A 23,653-nucleotide genomic window follows, 5' to 3' on the forward strand; every position below is an offset into this window, starting at 1 on the left:
TCGGCCAATCAGAAAGCGAAACCTGCAGTTACCAATCAGCGTAAGGAAATGGGGCGGAGCGAGAAAGGGAGACCGTTGCCTTCAGCTTGACCTCTCATCTGTAAAATGCGTCCGGGTTACTAACTGTCAAGGGTTCCGAGTTGTTCCTTCCCAGTTAACTCTTTATTGAGAACTCTAGATATTTATTTCCTAAATGCCTTACGGATAGCCTCAGGTTTCATCAACACTTCTTTCCAGGAGTGCACAGGTAACGAGTTTGAGGTCCATGGTTCGTCTTGGGAAAAACTACATTTCCCAGGAGTCACTGCGAAACAAATGTCCCTACTGTATTTCCCAGAATTCTCGGGGTTCGACGCTACCCGACTGTCTCTCACTGGCGTTGAAGACTTCGGGGCCAAAATGGCGGCAGGGACGGGCAGTGAGTATTTTAGTGGCTTTTCTAGAGTTGCTTTCCGGCCTTTGTAGAACAGAGGTTAGGCGCCACGTTTGTTGTCATACGTGAAGGGAATGGGAAGAGTGGCTTGCCTAATAGCTCAGGGTCTTTAGAGACCTGCTTGTGGATGGCGTCGTGAAGGCCGGCGTGTGTGACTTAAATCCAAGTGTTGGCTGTTACGTCCCCGGGAGAGAAAGGAGTTCGAGAGAAGCAGCTCGGCGCGGCTCTGCAAGTCGGGTGTCCTGAGGGGTGAAAGATAAAGGCACTCTAGAGCTGTCGTAAGCCGAGCGGAGGGGCCGGCAGCTCGGCCTCATTCATTTTCTAAACTACTGGTGTGAGGCAGATGAATTGGGGTTTTTTCACCGTAGGCGTTTTCTGTCGCTAGGGAAATTGCCTTTTTTGTGCATTTCAACTACTATTCTCTGTCTCATGGATAGAAGATGTTTTTTTAGGCCCGACAGCTGGGGGGAGGAACCGAGGGAAATAAACAAGTTTATGCTAAGAGGGCGGAGCGCTGGGAGGGGCTGCCGGTCGGAATCCAGTGAAATTGGAATGAAGTAGCGGGCGCGGTGGTGGTCATGCCTGTAATCCTAGCTGGATGGGGGATCTAGGCCCGCCTGCGCATAAATGGCAAGACTTCACACCAAAGTAAAGTAAAAAGTGCTGGAGGCCCAAGTGGTAGAGCGCCTGCCTAGTAAGCTCGAAGCCTTGTACCACCAAAAAAAGGGAAGAAATTGGAATGAAGTATTCTTAAAACTGTGACTTTTCAAAAAATTGTTTCATTCTAATATGACATTCCCCAGTTTTTAATAAAGCAGAGCTTGAAGCCATGACTCAAATTTGTTCAAATTCAAATAGAATGTTCTATAATGCTTGTGCAGAGAATTTATGCCATGGCCAGTGGTATATTTCATTGTAGTGGCAAAAATCAATATTTGGTGATGGTTTAAAAAAAATGGTGATAGTATCTCACTTTGTCCCAGCAAGTTGAGATATTTTGAATTAGATTTTTAGTTGTTCCTTTGGGGCTTAAATCTACCTCACTGGCTGTCTTTACACCTTTCTTTTCAGAACACAAGCTGCTAAGTACAGGTCCCACAGAGCCATGGTCCATTCGAGAGAAGCTGTGTTTAGCATCTTCTGTCATGAGGAGTGGAGATCAAAACTGGTAAGAAATCTAGGATGTCTGCTTTCTTTTTTTGGGGGGCAGTACTGAGGTTTGAACTTTGTGCTTTGAACTTTGAACATTGTGCTTTCTAGACAGGCCTCTATCACTTGAGCAGTCTCCAGCTCTCACTGTGGTTTTTATTTGCATTTCTCTATCTTCTTTGAAGAAATATGTGTGCAATCCATTGTCCACTTTAATTTGGGTTGTATATTTCTTTTTGTTACTGCATTGTAAGAATTATTCATGTATCCTGGTTGTAAATTTTATCATTTAAGTGATTTGCAAATATTTCTCCTGTGTGTTGTCTTTATACTTTATTTGGTTTTTTTTGGCAGTAGTGGGATTTGAATTCAGGACCCAATTTTTTTGTTTCTTTGTTTTCGGTACTGGGATTTGTACTCAGGGTCTACACCTTGAGCTACCCCACCAGCCCTTTTTTTTTTTTTTTTTTTTTTTCTGTGATGGGTTTTTTGGAGATAGCCTCCTTAGTACCTAGGATTACAGGCAAGAGCCATCAGCACCTTGCTCAGGACCCAATTTTGATGCACTAGTTTTTCTTTTGTTACTTATGCTTTGGGAATCATAGCTAGGAAATCATTTACTTCTGTTTTTATTTTTTCTTTTTTTTTTGTTTTTGGTGTCGCTGGAGTTTGAACTCAGGGCCTCAATACTTGCTAGGCAGATGCTCTACCATTTGAGCCACTCCACCAGCCCCCATATTTTTCAAATAACTTTGCAAAGATACTTTTGAATTAAAAGAATCAAATCTGACTAAGATAGTTAATAATTCAAAGGTAAGGCATCACTGCAGTTTAAATTGTTCCAGTATTTTAGTGGTATATTCCTGTAAACCCAAAATTTGGGAGACTGAGGCAGGAGGTTCTCAAGTTTGAGGTCAGCTTGGGCTACATATTGAGATCTGTCTCAGAAGACCCTTAGTAGTTTCAGTACTTTGTCACCTATAATATCTAAAAGTATTTGCTATTTCAAGATCACTCAAAATTTCACCAAGAGGGAGATGAAAATAAAACATAAATACAATTTTTTTTTTAAAAGATCACTCGAAATTTGGAGCAATATCTGAAATCAGATATAAATCTCATTAAAATGTCTTTAGTTAATTAAAAGGTAATATATGTGCAGATAGATATATATATCTGTATATGTATATATAAAGACATATATTAAAAAAAAATTTTGCGTAGTACTGGGAATTGAACCCAGAGCTTGTGCATGTTAGGCAAGTGTTCTACCACTTGAGCTACCATCCCAACCCTATATGTACATTTTGGGATAGGATCTCTGTAGCCCTTGCTGGCTTCTAACTATGTAGTTCAGACTTTTTTTTTTTTTTGGTGGTACTGAGGGTTGAACTTGCTAGGCAGGCACTCTACCACTTGAGCCACTCTGTCAGCTCTTTTTGCTGAAATAGTGTCTCAGTTTATGTCCAAACCAGCCTCCACCATGATCCTCCTAGTTGTGCTTCCCTGTATAGCTGGGATGACAAGTGCATGTTACTATACCCAGACATCGGTTGATGGGGTCTCATAAACTTTTTGCCTGGGCTGAAAGATTCTCATGATCTCTATCTACCCAGAAGCTAGGATTGTTGGGGATGTAAACTCAGCAGTTTGGTGTTTGCCTAGTATGCACAAGGCCCTTGGTTCAATCCCCAGTACCACAAAAAATAAAATTACTACACTTGATCTTAGCCAAAAGGTCAAGAAGCGATTAAAAAATAAATAAATAAAAATTAATTATTAAAAAATGCTGGGATTACAGGCTTGAGCCACCATACTTGGCCTGGCCTTTAACTTTTGATCCTTCTACCTCAGCCTTCTGAGTGCTAAGATTACAGGTGTGTGCCACCACCCTTGATTAGGTAATACTTTAATTACAGAAAGTTGTAAATAGATTGGCAAGAAAGACTAAGAAAAAAAGGTAGACCTTTTTTTTTTTGACAGTCCAGGATTTGAATTCAGGTCTTCACACTTAATAAATGGGCGTTCTACTGCTTGAGCCATACTTCCAGCCAAAGTGGACATCTCTGTCTTTTAATTCAGTGGATCTGCTTTAGTCTTTGCCTTTGCTTAGGCTGAGTTACTTTGACTAGTGAGTATAGATTCAATCCAGTGTTTCATCTTTGTCTGAAAGTAGTTTTAATATATTTATAGAGCCTGTTTAATAGAATAAAATATTTTTTAAATTTTAAGTTGTGAGCTTCTAATAACTACTTTTTAAAATTAATATGGACTGGGATGTAGTCAATGGTAAAGTACTTGCCAACATATAGGAGGCCATGGGTTTACTCCCTAGCATGTTAAAAAAGAAAGGGCTGGTGGAGTGATTCAGGTGGTAGAGAGCCTGCCTAGCAAGTATGAGGCCCGAGTTCAAGCCCCAGTACCTCCAAAAAAATAAATAAAAATTTAAAAAAGGAAGAAAGGAAAGGGGAAAAGGAAAGGAACAGAAAATCCAACTGAACATTAATTTTTCTCTTTTTCCCTCCTGGGTGCTTGTGATTGAACCTCTCATAAGTGCTCTGTCACTAAGCTATACCACACCCGCCCCCAAGCTCCTAAACATCATTTCGAAATAAATTCCTGGCAAATGACACAAACTGAGCAATGAATTATTATCTAGTGAATTATTAAAACAAAATATCATATTAACCATAAGCCAATTTGAGCTCTCATTGATAAAGTCCAATTGTATGCAATAGAGTTATGATATATTGCTCCTTTCCCTGTAGTAAGTTGAGAGACTAAAGTTAAAGTAGATAGTTGTACACCATTTACTTTTTTTTTCTTTTTGCAGTATGGGGGTTTGAACTTGGGGATTTCAAGCTTGTTAGATAGGCATGCTATCACTTGAGCCACACCCTGTTTTTGTTTTTTTTAAGTTAGACTTTCACGTATGTCTTTCTTAATTCTGGGAAAAAAAAAAAATTTAAGACCAGAAATACATTTCTTGGAGGAATCTAATTGCTCCATCAGAATGTCATCTCCCCAAGAGAGTGTTCTTTTTATTACCTTACTATATAAGAAGGGAATCCTGTACTACTTGCCAGACAAGTCCATGCAGAGTAGGTCTGGTTTCATGCTCTGTGGTGTTGGGCATAGTCCAGAGCTATCATCATCTTACCTTTCTTTATATCGGCCCCTATACCCTTTTGCATAATCTGTTTTGAATTTAACTCTCACCAAATTGACAGATTTTTATACTCTACTGATTATAATCCTACCTTCTGTCATTTTTTTACTTTTTAAATCTAATTTTTTAAGTAATGCATGAGTACTATACAAAAGAAAAACAACAAAAAAATATGTCAAGAGTAAATTTATTTCTCTGTCATCTAAGGAAGCCTAAGAAGTTGTTTATAGCTGGTAGAGCAGCTTCGTAGTGATAATAGTCAGGCTTTTCTCAGTCTGTTCTACCTTTCTCAGCACCTTTAGTTTGTCTTTTGAAGATTACCTTGTAGTAATGGCTGCTTGAGCTTCAACTATCACAACCTTATTTCATTAAACAGAAGGAAGAAGGAGAGTAAGAAATGTTGCTGTATTTTTTTTTGTCATGCTGGGGATTGAACCCAGGGCCCTTCACATACTCTCAACTGAGCTACATCCCCAGACCACCATTTCTTTCTTTCTTTTTTTTTCTGGTGGGATTGGGGGTTTGAACTCAAGGTTATGTATTTGCAAAGCAAAGCAGGCCTTTGACCACTTGAGCCACATCTCCAGTCCATTCTGCTCTTTTTTTTTCTTTGGGAGATGGGTCTGGTTTTGCTCAGCTGACCTGGAACCATAATCTTCCTGATGGGTCTCCCAAATAGCTAGGATTACAGGTGTAACCCACAGGGAGTGTCACTTGGCTTCTCCTTCTTATAGAATGGAAATTACTCCAATTAAAACCTGATCATTTAAAAAAGAAATCCACATGTGAATAAAATAAAATAAAAAGAAATGGTGTGGAGTCTCCATTCCCACTTCCTGCATGAGGAGCAGGAAATGTTTCTCCCTTTTTTTCCACTTCTTCTCACTTTATCCTGTTATACTAAATTTCTTTATTGATAAACTTTGCTATTATTTGTACTACAAAAATAAATAAATAGCCAGGTGCCAGTGGCTCACACCTGTAATCCTACCTACTCAGGAGGCAGAAGGTCAGGAGGATTGCAGTTTGAAGTCAGCCTGGGCAAATAGTTCGAGAGACTCTATCTCAAAAAACCCTTTACAAAAATGGGGCTGGTAGAGTGGCTCAAGTTGAAGACCCTGAGTTCAGGCCCCGGGACTGCAAAAGAAAAATAAATAATAGTGTAGTTCTGTTCCTCCTCTTGCTAGATTACAAGTCTTTTGTCACTTAGATGGGAAACCACTTAGATAATAATTCCCTACATGTTGTTTGTTGAGGTACCCCAGCTCCACAAAAATAAATAAATACAGCTGGGCTCCAGTGACACACACCTGTAAATCCTAACTGATCCAGAGACAGAGGATAAGGAGGATTGCAGTCCAGGCCAGCTTGTGCAGAAATTCTCAAGACTGTCTTAACAGAAAAAGCTGAGTGTGCTAGTATGCACCTGTCATCCCAGCTACTTCAGGAAGATTATGGTCTGTGTTGGCCCTGGGCAAAAAACATGACCTATCCCAAAATAACCAGTGCAAAAGGGGCTGAGGCATGGCTCAGGTGGTAGAGTGCCTAGTATGAAGCCCTGAGTTCAAACCCCAACACTGCCAAAAAAGAAAAATAATAAAACCTTTTTTCTTTTTAAGATTATGAAGTAGCTGGGCACCAGTGGTTTATGCCTATAAATCTTGGCTACTTGGAAGACTGAGACTGGGAGAATCACAGTTCAAAGCCAGACCAGGCGAATAGTTTGCAAGACCCTATCTCCAAAAAAAAAAAAAAATGGACTGGAGGTATGGCTCAAGTGACAGAGCTCCTGCTTTGCAGGTGCAAAGTTGTGAGTTCAAACCCCAATCCCATCAAAATAAAAAGATTCTGAAGTGTTTTATCCCCACAGTAAGGTGTTGAAAACAATAAATATATAGTACTCATGTACTCAGTACCTGGATTTAATCTTAATATTTAACAATTTGATAATTACTAATTTTGATTTTTTTTTTTTCCGTAATGAGGTTTGAACTCAAGGCCTCATGCTTGTTAGATAGGTACTCTACCACTTGAGCCACTCCACCAGTCCTTATTTTTGTTGGGTATTTTTAAGATAGGGTCTTGAGAACTATTTTGCCCTGACTGGCCTCAACTGTGATCCTTGTGATCTCTGCCTCCTGAGTAGCTAGGATTACAAGTGAGAGCCACTGGTGCCCAGCAGCATTCTATCTCTTAAGCCATGCCTCCAACCTTTATTTTTTTGGAGGTACTGTGGTTGAACTCAGGATCTTACTTGCTAGATTGGTGCTTCACCACTTGAACCCTAAATTCCTACCCAATTGTTCTTTGTTCTTAAACAGACACAGTTGTAGGCCCTTTTCCTCGATCTCACTTCTATTTTCATTTTTGCCTCTTTGTTTTTATATCTACATTTTTTTCCCTTCTTTTTGCAGTGGTAAAGATTGAACCCAGGTTCTTGAGCATGCTAGGCAAGTACTCTACTACTGACCTACACCCCCAGCCCAAGGCAGGTCTTTTAATTTTAAAAGAACCAAACCAGAGCAAAATTGACATAGAAATATTTTTCCAAGTGAACTAGTTTCACTTCAGTCAGTGACTTCATCATCCAGGAGAACTGTTTAACAATAACTTTTTTTTTTTTTTTTGGTGATGGTGAGTGGGGAGGGACTTGCTATGTTGCTCAGGCTCTCAAACTCACAATCCTCCTGCCTTGTTTCTGAGTTGTTGAGATTACAGGCATGTACCCCCACGTTCAGCTAGCAGTGACTCTCTAAATGGCTTTTGAATAGTTGTGTCATTTTCTATAGTCAGATATTTGGGGGTGGGGAGGTGTTACTCAGTGGTAGAGCACTTGCCTAGCATGTGTGAGCCTTTGGGTTTGATCCCCAGCACTGTAAAACAAATATATAAATAAATAAATAAATAAGCCATAGTAACAGAAAGTTATTCCAGAATATTTCCCAATGGCAGGTGTTTTGTTCTGTTTTGTTTTGTTTTTGCCATACTGAGGCTTGAACTCAGGGCCTACACCAGCCCTTTTCTGTGAAGGGTTTTTTTGAGATATGGTTTTATAAACTATTTGCCTTGGCTGGCTTCAAACCAAGACCCTCCTGATCACTGCTTCCTGAGTAGCTAGGATAACAGGTTTGATACCGGCACCCAGCTCAAGTTTTTTTATCCTGATGTTTAACCTACAAACCTTGGACTCTCAGCATTCTTTGCCCCTCTTTTTCTGTTTGGTGTATAAGGTTTTTCTCATTTTGTAGGGTATCAGTTAGCAGAGCGATCAAGCCCTTTGCAGAACCTGGCCGTCCTCCAGATTGGTTCTCTCAAAAAGTAAGTTACCAAGTTCTTTTATAGTCATTGTGATATGAAGTCAGTTCTTTCCCAAGCTCTGCCTTGTAATTATAAGACTTTTATACTATGAAGTGGTAGAATAGTTGGAAATGCATTTTTCCTTTTATCACTATTTGCTATTGTTATCTATTTATACTCAGTGTTGCAAACTTTTTTCTTTTTCCTTGTTCCTTTTTTGTAAGACGGTGTCACTATTATAGCTCAGACTGGCCTTGAACTTGAAATTCTCCTACCTTAGTCTCCTGAGTGCTGAAATTATAGGCATATACCACCAGGCCCAGTTTATTCATTTATTTATTTTTATTTTTTTTTGGTGGTACTGGGGTTTGAACTCAGGGCCTCATGCTAGATAAGCAGGTGCTCTACCACTTGAACCACTTCGATAGTCCTGTTTCATGTTGGGTATTGTCAAAATAGGATCTCTCGAACTATTTGCTGGACTGGCTTTGATCCTCAGTCCTGATCTCTGCCTCCTGAGTAGCTAGGATTACAGGTATGAGCCACCGGCCAGCACACTTACAGTTTATAAACTCTTTTTCTCAGTGTGGTATAATAGTTAAAGGCCCAGGCTTGGGAATTACACAAATCTGGGTTCTATATGACTCTTCCTAAAAACATTGGACCATGATCCTCAGTTTTCTCATTTATAAATAGAAATAAGAATTGCTTCAGGGGGCTTGTGGAATGGCTAAGTGATAGCGTACCAGCCTGCCTTGCAAGTGTGAGGTCCTGAGTTCAAACCCTAGTACCACCAAAAATAAAGAATTGCTTCAGGATTGTTGTAGTTAGTTAATACATGTTAAACATTTAGCTCGTGCCTTGCATGGTAACTACTCAGTAGATATTAGTTGTAAATATATTTGTTATTCAGCTGACTTTCCCCAAATATACAAACTTTAGTCCAGAAGACTTTTTTTGTGTCCTGGTATTATTTTGAACTGATTTGCTTACAAAGTAATTTGCTGTCCTATAAACCAACCATATCTTGAACATAGCTCTGTTCACTAAATCTTCCTCTTTTAAAATTCTTTTCAGGCTTGCTCATCACATTTTCACTTTTTTCCCATAGCATTGTGCTTCTCAATACTCAGAGCTCCTAGAGACCACTGAAACCCCAAAGTGAGTATAAAGCCAGGTACTTCAATAAATACAAACCAATGGAAATCTGTTTTTACATCTGCTTATGTTACTGAGTGGTAAAGCTATAGCAATAATTTTCTTTGATTAAGTGGTAGAGAAGGCTCATAGAAAGCAAATGGGGGCAGGAACAAATGTTCTCTTATTAAAATGTGTTTGTTTGTTTTGGTTTGTTTTCCCTACAGACGGAAACGGGGTGAGAAAGGAGAAGTGGTAGAAACTGTTGAAGATGTTATTGTTCGGAAACTGACTGCTGAAAGAGTTGAGGAGTTAAAGAGAGTGATAAAGGAAACCCAGGAGAGATATAGGTACTTATCAGAGAGCACATCAAATGGTTGGGAATGACAAAAGTGGCTGAATTCTGTTTTATTTTTTTTTGAAGGGGGAGGGGAACTGGGGTTTGAACTCAGGACCTCATGCTTGCTAGGCAGGCACTTTACCACTTGAGCTACTCCACCAGCATGAATTCTGGTACCCATTAGAATTTTTTAAATAGCGTATTAAGACCAGGGGTGTGGCTTAAGTGGTAGGACACCTACCTAGCAAGCATGAGGCCCTGAGATCAAACCCTAGTTCAGGCCAGCCTGGGCACCATAGCAAGATCTTGTCTCAAAGAAAGAAAGAAAGAAAGAAAGAAAAAGAAAAGAAAAGAAAACTCTCATTTCTCTATCTCTTTTTCTTTCTATAGACGGCTGAAAAGAGATGCAGAACTAATTCAAGCTGGACACATGGACAGCAGACTGGATGAACTTTGCAATGATATTGCAATGTGGGTTCCATCTGTGCTCTGTTCTCTCTTTTTATCTCTTTTCCCCTCAATCTGGCTTATTTCCTCTGTCTGCCATCCCTTTAAACTTGAGATAGATTCTGGGAAGGAAAAAGTGCAGAGGGGCCTGGTGGCTGGGAGGAGGGAGTAAGGCCTAGAAGGTAATGTGGTAAGACATTTTGATATTAATACATAACTTAATTCTAACTTTACACTGCCTCTGTTTAGCCTGGGCAAAGACATGGGAGCTAGTTCACCCCAATTCCCAGGTTTGCTGATTGTAATTCCTGCTTTGGCCTTTCTTCCTGAAAGGACTGGTCTGGCAAAAATTTTCTGCATCAAGGCGCTGTGTACTATGGAGGGAAGGTATAGCTGACTAGCATCTAATCCTTAATTCCCTCTTTAGGAAAAAGAAATTAGAGGAAGAGGAGGCTGAAGTAAAGAGGAAGGCTACAGATGCTGCATATCAAGGCAAGCCAAACCTAGTGCCAAGTACTTCTCTTTAGCAATCACTTATATAGTACTACATGTTAATGATAGTTGAAGATGGTTTTGTAAAATAGTTCAAATTTTTGTGATGTCTTTTTTTTCACATCCTACTTCCTTTTTTTAAAAAAACAACAACAAAAAAATTCGGTGCTGAGGATTGAACACGGGATCTTGCTTATGTCTCATATTTTATCAAATCAGTCTTTTTAGTCCGGAGAACAGATCAGTTCAGTTAAACAGATTTGTATCATTTCAGGAGGTGGTGTTTTAGGTAGGCTTCCATCAAAGTTAGACCTGTAGGTGATGTAAGCAAACAGGCTTTTATTAAGAGGCATTCTAGTCTACTAGTATGATTTCAAAGTTACCAGAAAGCTATACTTGGTCAGAGTTTTCTCCCTTTCCAAGTAACCTCATGTTTGTGCCGTGTTCCCCCAGTTGTAGACTCTGGAACAATCAGAATGTTTTGGTCTCCTGGCTGGCTTAACTGTAGGGGAGTTAAAACTTTCCTTCTACTCTGAAGTTTCAATAATTTGTGTCCCTCCAGCACACTGATAAAATAGTAGGAGAAAAGGCATACAAATTTATTATGTGCATATGCACAGGCATCTCCAAATAAGACTCCTGCAGAAGTAGCTCAGTGGTAGAGCACTTGCCTAGTTTGCATGAGGCTCTGGGTTCTGTCCTCAGTACTGAAACAAAGAACTCTTGCTCCTGTCCTCTTTTTTCCTACCAGAATAAAGACATCCCTTAATGTCAAGGAAGAAACTCTTAGAAAATGAGCTCTGCTGAGATCTCACTGGACCTCGAATTTACTTTTAGGACACAAAAGTTGATAATACGACATTGAGCATAATTAAGGTTTTAGAAGCCAAAGGTCTATGAAAAGATAGAGAATAGAACACTCATTTGATGGGGAAGAAATTTAAGCCTTTGCAACTCTTAAGAGTATGTGAACCAACAAGGTCTTTCTCTCTTTTTAAAATCAGAATCTTAAGTTGCTAAAGAAAATAGTGAGGAGTATGTAAGCTGCTTTCCTATTCCAGTGACCTTTAGGATGGATATATAGTTTGCTTGTTGTGAGAATTGCCCTTAAGAAAAATTAGGCTAAGAAATTATCCATCTTCAGAAGTGTTTAAGAAAGCTTTCTAGGGCTGGAGGTGTGGCCCAAGTAATAGAGCGCCTGCCAAGCAAGTGTGAGGCCCTGAGTTCAAACCCCCATATCACCAAAAGGGGGAGAAAAGGCTTTCTAATCCAGACTTACAATGCTGCTTTAGTAATGCAACATTTTTTCTTGTCTTTTATTGTAAAACAGCAGAGTAGTGTCTGGTTTCACTTACCTAATCTTGAAGATTTAGACTGTGTTCTCTTTTATGTTTTAGCTCGTCAAGCAGTAAAAACACCCCCTCGGAGGTTACCCACTGTGATGGTCCGCTCTCCTATAGATTCTGCCTCCCCAGGAGGTGATTATCCACTTGGGGACTTGACTCCAACCACTATGGAAGAGGGAACCTCTGGGGTGAGTATATTTCTATCCATTGAAATTGATCTCCAAAGGGTCAATAAGCCAGCAGAGAGCTGAGTGATGAGGAAACCTTTTTTTTGCCTAAAGGCAACTTCTTTTGGTGTGAATGCTAAGAACTCAAGTTATATGTACTGTGCTCTTAAGACAAGGATGGACCTAAAAGCATTGAGACTTTTGACATTTTGAGAGATAGGTAAAAAGACTGTTCAAGAATTACTACCTAAATATACTAGCCTTACAAAATACCTGCTGAAGTAAGGGACAGTTTCTTTGTAAATATAATAGTGGTAGTGGGTAAAGAGTTTGTAAATGGCAGATGGTCTGGAATGGTTTGGTTACTATAGGATAGTGTGTGTGGAAGAGAAAATATTTCGGGGAAGAAAAACATGGTAGGAGCAGTAGAGAGTATCTGGGCATTTCCACTCAGGACTAATAAAATAGTAGTTAGACACACTAACCCATCCAGATTATTAGGGAACCTTCCATAGTTTAAGAAGTCAGATAAAGGTTCTCTGTTGTCTCTTAGGTAACCCCTGGGACTTTGCCGAGTACCCCAGTCACCTCGTTTCCTGGGATTCCTGACACCCTTCCTCCAGGCTCTGCACCCTTAGAAGCCCCCATGACCCCAGTAACAGATGATTCACCCCAGAAAAAGATGCTTGGACAGAAAGCAACTCCACCCCCCTCCCCTCTGCTGTCAGAGCTCTTGAAGAAGGGCAGCCTCCTGCCTACTAGCCCCAGACTGGTATGGAGACTTCTGTGGGTGTTTGAGAGCTGTGGTGATTTAGTACTTGGAAGGGAGTGCCTGGGACCTAAAGTGTGACTTGGAAACAAAGTTCAACAGAGGAAGAGATGTTCTAGTTAAATGTTAATTTAAAAAAAAAATAATAATAATACAGTAAGTTGATAGTATCTTTGGGTCCTGAGGTATCTGAACCACAATTATTTTGGTTTTCTTTCCCAGAGAACTCTTGTCAAATAAGTTTTGAACATTAAAGTTACAGAGATTTCCCCTGGGTCTTGAATTATTCTCCGTGGATAGTAAGTTTTAGTTTGAAGAAGTTTGATTGACTGCTGGTGCTTTTTTTGGGAAGTGATAGTGAAAAAAAAGCTTGAGTGTAGCCTTCACCTTTATTCTTCCCCGGTAGGTCAATGAGAGTGAAATGGCTGTGGCTTCTAGCCACCTGAACAATACGGGTGTCCTTCTGGAGGTAGGCGGGGTCCTTCCCATGATACATGGTGGGGAAATACAGCAAACACCCAATACTGTTGCAGCCTCTCCTGCTGCCTCAGGTAAGATACCACTCTGCCTTTATCTATGTCAGAGATGTTGCACTGGGTTTCAGTGTTTGTTACTAAGGAAATGTTAATCTTAGATTTAAAGTCCAATTTTTCTGACTTTGTTTTGGAGCTGCTTTGCCTGTTAAGCAACATAGTGCTTGAGATTACTGATTTATTTTGTCTTCAAAATATTGATAGCCCTGATAGTGTAGATTTTGATTAGAACAGTAAAATTAGTAATGAAGCTACTTTTCTGTGGCTTCAAAAATGTAGAAGATGCTAGAGATACCTGAGATTATAAAATAGGGGGAAGAGATTTGGAACCAGAGAACTGGGCTTAAATCTCAGGCCTTCCAACACACAAAGGTTTTTGAGATCTGGATAAGTAACTTGCCTATTGAGATTCAGTTTCCTATTGTATTAATTCAGATATATATGCCACATAGGGATGTGGTGAGAATTAAATGATGTAGAAAATGTAAAGCAAAAAAAAAAAAGATTTATAAAGTACTATATAAGCATTAGGTACTGGTATTTGAATGGTGTTGAACTTGTATGATTGCACTATACTGAATCTCAGTAGAGATGCTGGTGGGTTTTTTGTTGTTGTTTTAGTGGTACTGGTGTTTATATTTAGGGCCTTGAGTTTGCTAGGCAGGCACTCTACCACTAAGTCATCCACTCAGCCCACATTCGTTTTTTCGTCATTTGGTTTTTTGCTTTTCAGTTTTTGAGACAGGGCCTTACTATATAGTTCAGCCTGGCTTAAAACTCAGTATGTAGCCCAGGCTGGCCTTAAACTTGCAGTTCTCCTGGCTCATCCTCCAAAGTGTCAGACCAGGTTTTTTTAAACTTTGTAATTAGTGACTGTTTAATTTTCCTCTGAGAAAAAAATTATCATTGATTTTTTTTGTTTGTTTTGGTGGGACTGGGGTTTGAACTCAGGGCCTTGTGCTTGCAAAGCAGGTGTTCTATCTCTTAAACCACACCTCCAGTCCATTTTGCTCTTTGGAGATGGGGTCTTGCAGACTATTTGGGCTGGCCTTGAACTGCGATCCTTCCAGTATCTGTCCCAAGTACCTAAGATTATAGGCATGAGCCACCAGTGCCCGTTGTCAATTTATATATACACATTTTGGTTCTTTGGTTCATTCCTAACTTGGAGGAAGATCTTAGGTGAGGTCAGAGAAAGTAAGGGTATAGATGATGAGCTTATTCAACACAGGAGTCAGGAATTGCTTTCATCCTTTGAGACCATAAAAAATTTCTTAGTTAAGTCGTAAAGTGGCTATTCCTTCTTATTCATGTGCTTTCTTCTTACCTTGTTTTGTGTACCTCTTTGTCTGTTAGGTGCACCCACTCTTTCCCGGCTTTTAGAAGCTGGTCCTACACAGTTCACCACACCTCTTGCTTCCTTCACTACTGTTGCCAGTGAGCCTCCAGTTAAACTTGTGCCACCCCCTGTAGAGTCTGTGTCCCAGGCTACCATTGTCATGATGCCTGCGCTGCCAGCACCATCCTCTGCTCCGGCTGTCTCCACTCCTGAAAGTGTAGCTCCAGGTGCGTCCCTGACCCGCGCCCTGAGCAGCCACTAGAACCAAAATTTCATTTTGAGTTTCAGTGAAAGATGACCCAAAAGCATTAGCTCCAACTCAAATGCTTCTGTTTTGTTCTCCATAGACATGTACAATCTTTATCCTTAGAAAAACAAGGATGTGAGAAGAGATGGGTGGGTATTTGTGTGCTGGGGTGGGAGAATATAAGCAGACTTGAGAATGTGTTTCACCATACTTCTACATAAAATAGGAGAGAAGAAAGCATAGATAGATGTAAGTTTCTGACCATAAGTGTGCAGACACTTGGATTTGTCTATAGTTCTGGTATGATCTCTGGGTGGTCACTTAATATTCAAAAAGCTTCTGAGATATATTTCTTTTCCTTTTCAGTGAGTCAGCCTGACACCTGTGCTCCCATGGAGGCTGTGGGGGACCCACATACTGTGACTGTTTCCATGGATAGCAGTGAAATCTCCATGATCATTAATTCTATCAAAGAAGAGTGTTTCCGATCAGGGGTAGCAGAGGCTCCTGGTGGATCAAAGGCTCCAAGCATAGATGGAAAGGAAGATTTAGACCTGGCTGAGAAGATGGATATTGCTGTGTCTTACACAGGTGAAGAGTTAGATTTTGAGACGGTTGGAGACATCATTGCCATCATTGAGGACAAGGTAACTATTCAGCAAAACGCCCAAAGAGTCTCATGATTCCTAATAGGCATCTCTCTTCTTCCTCTCTTTGCTTTTTATAGTAAAAATTACTGGGCAGGAGAGGCATGTCTCATGTGGTAGAGTACCTGCCTAGCAAGCATGAAGCCCTGATTTCAAACTTCAGTACTGCAAAAAAAAAAAAAGAAAGAAAGAAAAGCAGAGAAAAAAAGAAAAAGAGACTTACTTAAACAACTCCCTGTTTCTACCCATCTCCATCTGTAGTCTGAGAACCCTTTAGAACTTTCATACTAGTTACCGCCCTAGCTGTCCCTATTTCTGGTTTGTATAGGACAGGTGCCTATCCATTGGTTGCTTCTACTACATGATAAAGATGAAGAAATAAGTTGATGCCATTTCATTCAGTGTTAACAAGACTGAGGGGTGTGGACTTTTTTCTGTGACCTCAACAGTCTTTATATTATGTGACAGGTAGATGATCACCCAGAAGTGCTAGATGTGGCAGCTGTGGAAGCAGCACTGTCTTTCTGTGAAGAGAATGATGATCCCCAGTCCTTGCCTGGCCCCTGGGAGCACCCAATTCAGCAGGAACGAGACAAGCCAGTACCTATTCCTGCACCAGAGATGACAGTCAAGCAAGAGAGGCTGGACTTTGAGGAAACAGAAAACAAAGGGATCCATGAACTGGTAGACATCAGGGAGTCGGGTGTTGAGATCAAGGTGGAACCTGCAGAACCAGAGCCAGGCATTTCAGGGGCCGAAATAGTAGCTGCAATTGGTTCAGCCACAAGTATGGAGCCACCGGAACTCAGGAGTCAAGACTTAGATGAAGAACCCAGAAGTGCTGCAACTGGAGAGATTTCTGAAGCAGACTGTTCCAATGTGAAAGGTCATGATGAGATGCCACTTACAGCTGTGAAGACGGAGGTATTAAGATCAGGGACTGGGAAGGATGGAGGGTTATAATTTAGGTAAGAAGTGACAGCTTAGGCTTTTGATTTTGCTGGCATTCCTGAGTCCTTAAATGTTTCAAGTATCCAAAAACCACAGGTTGTGATCAGTATTATATATACTATTCTTTTCCTGTTAGGGTGACCATTAGAATCATATTACATGTGTAGGACTTAGGATTTCTTCTATAGTCTTATTTTTTTTCATTCTTCTGTTTTGTCACTGAAGAATAAAACTGTGTGTTATAGCAATTTACCCATACTTAGGATAGTTCTTTTTTGGTCTTCAGACATCCCCTGAAAGTATGTTGTCTCCATCACATGGCTCAAATCCTATTGAAGACCCTTTAGAGGCAGAGACTCAGCACAAATTTGAAATGTCAGGTAAATAATGGACATTAAATGTATATTCTGTAACTAACTTAAAATTACTTGCTTTGGCTTCTGAGGGATTGTGGGTTGTGGGCAAGTAGAGAAGGTAGAACAGGTCAGCATGGAAAGGAAAGCTGCAGGAGATTGTGGTCCATAAGAAGGGGAAGGCTAAGATGGAAAAATCTTCAGGTAGTCTTTCTCTCCTCTGCAGACTCATTGAAAGAAGAATCAGGGACTATTTTTGGAAGCCAGATAAAGGTATTTCAGACTTTTCTTTATTCCTCTTGCCATGTGATTAGATTTCCCCATAGCGCTACCTTTGTAATGGATTTTAGTAAACTCACTTTTTTTATTCTCTGAAATGAGTCTGGTAAGGAGTTGCATGGGGGAAAGCTGCAGTGGACAGTCTGGCATAGTGGGAGCATTTCAAATCCATTTGAAAGGGTTTGTATAGATCACATCATCCTTCTTATGCATATAATGCATGAAGAAGGTTTATACCTAGGATTATTTGGAGTGAATAGAGATGCCAGGGAGAGCTTATAGGAAATATTAGACTATCCAAAGAGAATCATCCAAAGTTTTCTTTTTAGAATTACTAAAGCAATAGTAACAGAGACTTAAAGTAATGCGGTGTGAGCTTGCTCCATCAGATGAGATGTGAAATAAAACTATTTTTGGTAACTTTGTATCCAGGGTCAGAGTTCCTCTCAAGAGCAAGGGGAAAGAAGGAACGCCTCTTAGCTTAGTATTAAGTAAGTAGCTTTTTTTTTTTTTTTTTTTTTTTCCTCCTTCCTTTTGAAAAAAAAAAAAAAAAGGTCCTGGGCTTTATTCTTTGTCCAGGTTCTAAATTACTTTACCTTATTTAGTTAGTGTCTGTAAGTAGAGGGTAGTATAAGTGATAGGGGGCTCAGCCAAGAAACAGTGTGAGGCCACGTCTACAACTGATTTAACCCAATAGACAGATCATGTTTAATGATGCTTTGCTGGATAGCTTTTCAGACATTTGTTGACTGTAGCACACTATGTCTAAGGATGCCCCAGGTGAGGATGAGGAAGAAGATGGAGTCAGTGAAGCGGCCAGCCTAGAGGAACCTAAGGAAGAAGATCAAGGAGAAGGCTATTTGTCAGAAATGGATAATGAACCCCCTGTGAGCGAGAGTGATGATGGTTTTAGCATACACAATGCTACGCTACAGTCACATACACTGGCAGACTCCATCCCCAGCAGCCCGGCTTCTTCTCAGTTGTGAGTATCAGATTCTTTCCTTGAGGCAACGAAATGAAGGTGAAAAGTAGGAGAGGATCTTTAATGCCTCATCTTACTTTTCTTGGCCTAGAATAGTTGACATGAAGTAATTAGAGCCGGGCAAGAAAATCTAAAGGAAGATGAAATGAGCGGAGAACAGTCCCATATTTGTATTCTGGATTAATGTCAAGAAAGACCATTGACATAGCCGGGCGCTGGTGGCTCTCATCTATAATCCTAGCTACTCAGGAAACGGAGATCAGGAGGATTGCTGTTTGAAGCCAACCTGGGCAAATAGTTCGTGAGACACTATCTCGAAAAAATACTTCACAAAAAAGGGCTGGTGGAGTAGCTCAAGGTGTAGACCCTGAGTTCAAACCCCAGATTCACACAAAAAAGAAGTAATTAGAAGCTGGGCACCAGTGGCACATGTCTGTAATCCTAGATATTTGGAAGGCTGAGATTGGGAGGATCATGGTTCGAGTCTAGCCCAGTCAAATAGTTTGTGAGACCACATCTCCAAAATAACCAGAGCAAAAGGGACTTGAGGCATGGCTCAAGCTGTAGAGTGCCTACTTTGCAAGCATGAAGCCCTGAGTTCAAACAATAGTGCCACCAAAAAAAAACAAAAAGAGAGTAAACCTGTGCTTAGTAGAATCCCATATCTCTATTTCAGCTCTGTCTGTAGTGAAGATCAAGAAGCTATTCAAGCCCAGAAAATCTGGAAGAAAGCCATAATGCTTGTATGGAGAGCTGCAGCTAATCATAGGTGAGTGGACCTTAACAATAAGTATGTTTATTTTCTCCTCATTCTTGGTTTAGAAAAAAGCCTATGGGATTGCTGATGTTAGCTTTTAATATCTTCAGCTATAATAGAGTTAATTCCCTCCCTTGTGCTTCAGGAGAGTAAGTCAGTAATTGTACCTTATTCTTTTTGGACAGGTATGCCAATGTCTTCCTGCAGCCTGTTACAGATGACATAGCACCTGGCTACCACAGTATTGTACAGAGGTAAGCCATTGTCCATCCAATATACTGACTTGAATGAATTGTAAATTGTGTAGACGTCAGTGGATTATTTATTTATTTATTCATTTATTTATTTATCAGGGTACTGAGCCTTGAACTCATGGTCTACACCTTAAGCCACTCCACCAGCCCTTTTTGTGATAGGTTTTTTTCAAGATAGGGTTTTATGAACTATTTGCCCTGGCTGGCTTTGAACTGCGATCCTAGTGATCTCTGCCTATTGAGTAGCTAGGATTATAGATGCAGTCCATCTCCACCTGGCTACTTTTTTTGGTGGGGGAGCAGATTGGGGTTTGAAATCAGGGCCTCATGCTTGCCAGGTAGGTGCTCTTACTACTTGAGCCATTCCACTAGACACTTCAGTAAATTTTTACTTTTTTTACTTTTTTTGGGGGTGTGTGTATGTGTGATATTGGGGTTTGAACTCAGAGGCTCATGTTTGCTGGGCAGGCACTTTACCTTGAGCCACTCCACCAACCTCTAACTGATGTTTTGGGATGATGGGTTGGCATTTGAGTCTTGGCAGCTAGACTGAAGGTATATGTGAGAATACGTGTATGGTGGTACTGTCTTCAGAGATCTAGATGAGTCTTCTTGCCTCCACTGCCATTTACATCTGTTTTGTACTTTTAGGCCTATGGATTTGTCAACTATTAAGAAAAACATTGAAAATGGGCTGATCCGCAGCACAGCTGAATTTCAGCGTGACATTATGCTGATGTTTCAGAATGCTGTAATGTATAATAGCTCAGACCATGACGTGTATCACATGGCAGTAGAGATGCAGCGAGATGTCTTGGAGCAGATCCAGGTACTTTGAGGTTCTTTGTGTTTCATCAAGGGTGAAGTGAAGATATACTCAAAGGAAGGATTCATATTGAAGATAGGAAGGGTACTGTGGTTTTTACTTAGAATAGGCATCAGGGATACAAGGATATAATATTTTATTCTTGCTCAACCCATGTTGATTTTCTTTGGTTTAATGAAAGAGTTATGATAGGAAATTCTGCCTTTCTTGGGCAATTAAATTCCGCTTTATTTCCAATGCTAGGGATCTAACCCAGGACTGCACATAGGAAGTTGGTTTTTTTTTTTTTTTTTGGTATGTGGTTGGTTGGTTGGTTTTGTTGCTGGGATCATAGGGATCATTTTTCAGATAGGGTCTGGTGCTAACTTTGCCTGGGCTGACCTTGAATCACAGTCCTCCTATCTGCTACCTAACTGGAATTATAGGCATGCACTACTATGCCTGGCTTTTTTTTTTTTTTGTAACTTTTTTTGTTCGCTTTTGGGGTACTGGGGTTTGAACTCAGGGCCCTAGGCAAGCGCTCTACCACTGAGCTACATCCAGCACCTGCATCTATGTTTTTTAGTTACACCAAGTACACGCAAGAAAAGAGTTTCATGTTCCTTTTTATTACAAATAGTCTCCTTTCATCGTATATTTGTGTTACCAAGCACCCTTTGAGATGTTGATCTTAAAGAAATAGTGTATCTTTGCAAAGTCTACCAAGTTAATTTGATTGTTGAATGGTCTTTAGTTCATCTATTCTTATTCTTACTCTTATTCTTAGAAGATAGAAATTTTGATTGGGTATTTAGCAAAAAATGTAAGAGCTATTTGGCATTTTTGGATTCTTTGGAATGCCTATTATGCTATAATTAGAACTTCATATGCTAAACTTTCAATAAACCAAAAAGTATTTGAGGAGAAGGTATTGTACAAAGTCCTATTTACAAAGCCTAAAGTGTTTTAATTTTTCCCTACTGGATCAGGTCTCTATGGCCAACCCTGTTTCTTCTCCCTACAGCAATTCTTGGCCACGCAGTTGATTATGCAAACATCTGAGTCTGGAATCAGTGCTAAAAGTCTTCGAGGGAGAGATTCTACCCGTAAACAGGATGCTTCAGAGAAGGTGAGGAGAATAGGAGAGAGCCTGTTTGCCAGTGTTCCAGTGCTAGAAGTCTAAAGCATCCAAAGAATCTTACATTACTACTTGATATTGCCAAGCTCCTACATTCCAATGATGCAAAGACACATAAATCTTAGAATGGTGATAGTTTAATCCCATCCAAACATTGGAGAAATATGCTATGACTGAGAGGCCCAGTTTTATGGGAGAAATTTTGAGTTGAATGAGTGAATTAATTCCTTTGGTGAGATTGCTACAGCACTTGGTGACCATCAGTTCCTGTTTCAGAGTCATAATGGCTAGATTGCTTTTGGATCTCTTTCCTCTTGTTCTTGAGTTTTTAAATTTTGTCTTTGTGTGTATGGTGCTTGTGTCTCTATCTTGAGATTTGGGGTGCTTGTGGCTGGCTGAGAGTTTCTGTGGAACCTGATCAGTGTTTGTTTGTCCTCTAACAGGACAGTGTCCCCATGGGCTCTCCTGCCTTCCTTCTCTCTCTCTTTGTAAGTATTGAATGGCTGCAAGGGGTGGTGTTGCCAGAAAGGTTCTCAGCTCCTGCTGGGGGTGGGTGGTAGAGGGAAATCCAACATGCAGACTATGGCAGTGTCTTGAAATTCTTTTTATTCAGGTCATTGAATAAGAACTGTCTTTCTTCTTCATTCCTGTCTTTTTGTGTGTGTGTGCTCGCGCGCAGGCTGAGAAAGGATTATTGTTTATGAGATCACTGGGCTGAAATACATTTTCCTGGGGTAAAAAATCTAGGATGCATCTGCTCCCCATTTCTTGACTCCACCTTTTACCAGTTATTTTCTTACAAGTAGAATTCACAAAGCAGCAGCTGCTACCTGGCTTTTAAACAGTGTTCCTTATACTGGCAGATATTTAACACATAGTTTTTCTCTTTTCTCCTAAAATTAAGTTGCAAGACTGATGCCTGATACACACTCAGTAAAACTAGCTAAAAATCTTAGTAGCAATGATGAAGATATACAGTTGTAGCCCATGGAATTACAGATAAGCTTAATAGAGCTAGCCTAAAGACTTTTATTCTTTTACTCCATGAATTAAATGACTCTCTGGATCTATGTTGTTCATTATGGAACATTGAAGCATAATAGAAGAGGCATCAGGCTAAAAAAAAACTACATCATCTTAAGGTCATTGGATAATCTTTTGGGGTCTTTTTTTTTCTCATCTCTGTGATAGAACTAATAAAACAATGAGGTACCTGTCCAGCCTACCTCACAGGGATGTTGTGAGGATAAAATAAATATGGAACTGGCTTGGAGAAAAAAAAAAGAAAATTAAAGTGTTACAAAAATGCAAGGTGTTATTTTTATTCTTACTATTGCCTCATAGGCAGCTTCGGTTCATGAACTCTTAAAAATTTTAGAATCCTTGCATACTAGAAATGTAACAGTGGTCCGGCCCAGCGAAAGTGTTCACTAGTTCACCTTGTGTACAGGCCTCTCAGCCTGTACCACAGACAGAACACTATGATCTCCGTTCTTATTGGCCTGCAACAGTGACTCTGGATCCCCAAGCAATTGGCTGACTATATTGCAAGGCTGGTTAATAGGATCTTTTATCTATTGAAGACAGCAAACTGTTGCACAAGAGGAAGGAGCTGGGCTGCAGGGAGAGAGCAGCAGATGGAAAGAAGCCTGATTGTCCTGATCTCATGGAAAACAACTGTCAGGAGGTGCTAGGGAACTAGTGCCAGGGTCAGTCTGCAGGAAAGGCCTTTCTTATAGGGACCAACAGCTGGACAGGTATGTTAGCCAAGAACCTCACTATCCACTGCCCCTTCTGATTCTCCCACCTTTCATTTACTCTTCCTGTTCCCTTGCACATTATTTGGGCCTGGGTGGGATGACAAATAGTCATTCTGTGGGTCCCCAGGTGAATTCCAAGGACCTTTGTGATGGGCATGAGCAAGATACTCTGTCCTAAATTTTATCTCACAAACTACCAGGTGTTCTTTTAGCTACTCTGTGGGAAGACAGAAAGTGCCCTCTCACCCCTTTGGAGTTTTCTGCTGATTCTTTCCTCTCCCCCAAGATACCAAATCCCCAGCATTCCTGTTATATCTTGTCTCTTTCCTCCTAAACAACTCACTCATGCTCCCATTCTTTCTCTGTTATTATGTAGGATGGGGGAACCAGGGGACGCCGTTGTGCCATTGAAGCAGATATGAAGATGAAAAAGTGAAGCTTCATAGAGTACCTGCTTTGAGCTGAACCTGAAATAGAAGTAAACAAGATAGAGCTTGGGCTTATGGGCCCAGTTCCACACTTGATCTTAGCCAAAAGTCCAAGAAGTGATGTGAGCCCAGTTACGGAAGCAGGAGTTAAAGAAGCAGAGACATCTGGGCCAAATGCCGTGAGCTGAGAAAGTCTCTCTCAGAGAGTTGGAGTAACACAGTTGCCTGTTTTAGGGCAAAAATCATGGGCCTGTGTTAATGCCCTAATTTGTAGCTAGCAGATTGTAACAAGGTTGTACTGTCTTGTGAAGTGTACAGACTTTTTATAAAAAATAATAATAATAATAAACCTGTGAAGTGTGTGCATATACAATAAACTGAAAAAAAAACCTCTAGCCTTTGGTGTGTTCTTTGTGTGTGTGTGTGTGTGT

General features: G+C 40.3%; 1 protein-coding gene across 14 annotated transcripts; it reads left to right on the forward strand.

Moving 5' to 3' along the window:
• The first annotated feature begins 276 nt into the window (after positions 1-276).
• On the forward strand, positions 277-23,623 carry Brd8 (bromodomain containing 8). Of its 14 annotated transcripts, none has more exons than XR_012449052.1 (23): positions 278-418; positions 1,505-1,601; positions 8,000-8,069; positions 9,160-9,209; positions 9,413-9,535; positions 9,916-9,996; positions 10,400-10,464; positions 11,862-11,998; positions 12,531-12,749; positions 13,153-13,297; positions 14,636-14,845; positions 15,232-15,512; positions 15,981-16,436; positions 16,750-16,843; positions 17,043-17,089; positions 17,866-18,080; positions 18,757-18,849; positions 19,023-19,091; positions 19,743-19,920; positions 20,921-21,025; positions 21,478-21,522; positions 22,618-22,791; positions 23,171-23,622. XR_012449052.1 is itself a non-coding variant. In XM_074076931.1 (22 exons), exons 1-22 carry the CDS (start codon positions 316-318, stop codon positions 23,228-23,230), a joined length of 2,943 nt encoding a protein of 980 aa, XP_073933032.1. In that variant the 5' UTR covers positions 279-315; the 3' UTR covers positions 23,231-23,621. The 14 variants fall into 14 exon arrangements, 6 of the variants coding, with proteins under 6 accessions (XP_073933035.1, XP_073933036.1, XP_073933037.1 ...); XR_012449054.1 differs by lacking the exon at positions 278-418 and adding an exon at positions 454-472; XR_012449053.1 differs by lacking the exon at positions 278-418 and adding an exon at positions 502-711.
• Positions 23,624-23,653: the final 30 nt, after the last annotated feature.

Source organism: Castor canadensis, chromosome 6 (genome assembly GCF_047511655.1).
Source record: "Castor canadensis chromosome 6, mCasCan1.hap1v2, whole genome shotgun sequence".
Classification (NCBI taxonomy): Eukaryota; Metazoa; Chordata; class Mammalia; order Rodentia; family Castoridae; genus Castor; species Castor canadensis.

Bases quoted from the DNA above. Each gene is read 5' to 3' on its own strand.
- Brd8 (XM_074076931.1), top strand. From the start codon at position 316: ATGTCCCTACTGTATTTCCCAGAATTCTCGGGGTTCGACGCTACCCGA. The intron at 18,081-18,756 runs GTGAGTATCAGA...TCTCTATTTCAG, and splicing joins AGCCCGGCTTCTTCTCAGTT to CTCTGTCTGTAGTGAAGATC. The intron at 21,026-21,477 runs GTGAGGAGAATA...GTCCTCTAACAG, and splicing joins AACAGGATGCTTCAGAGAAG to GACAGTGTCCCCATGGGCTC.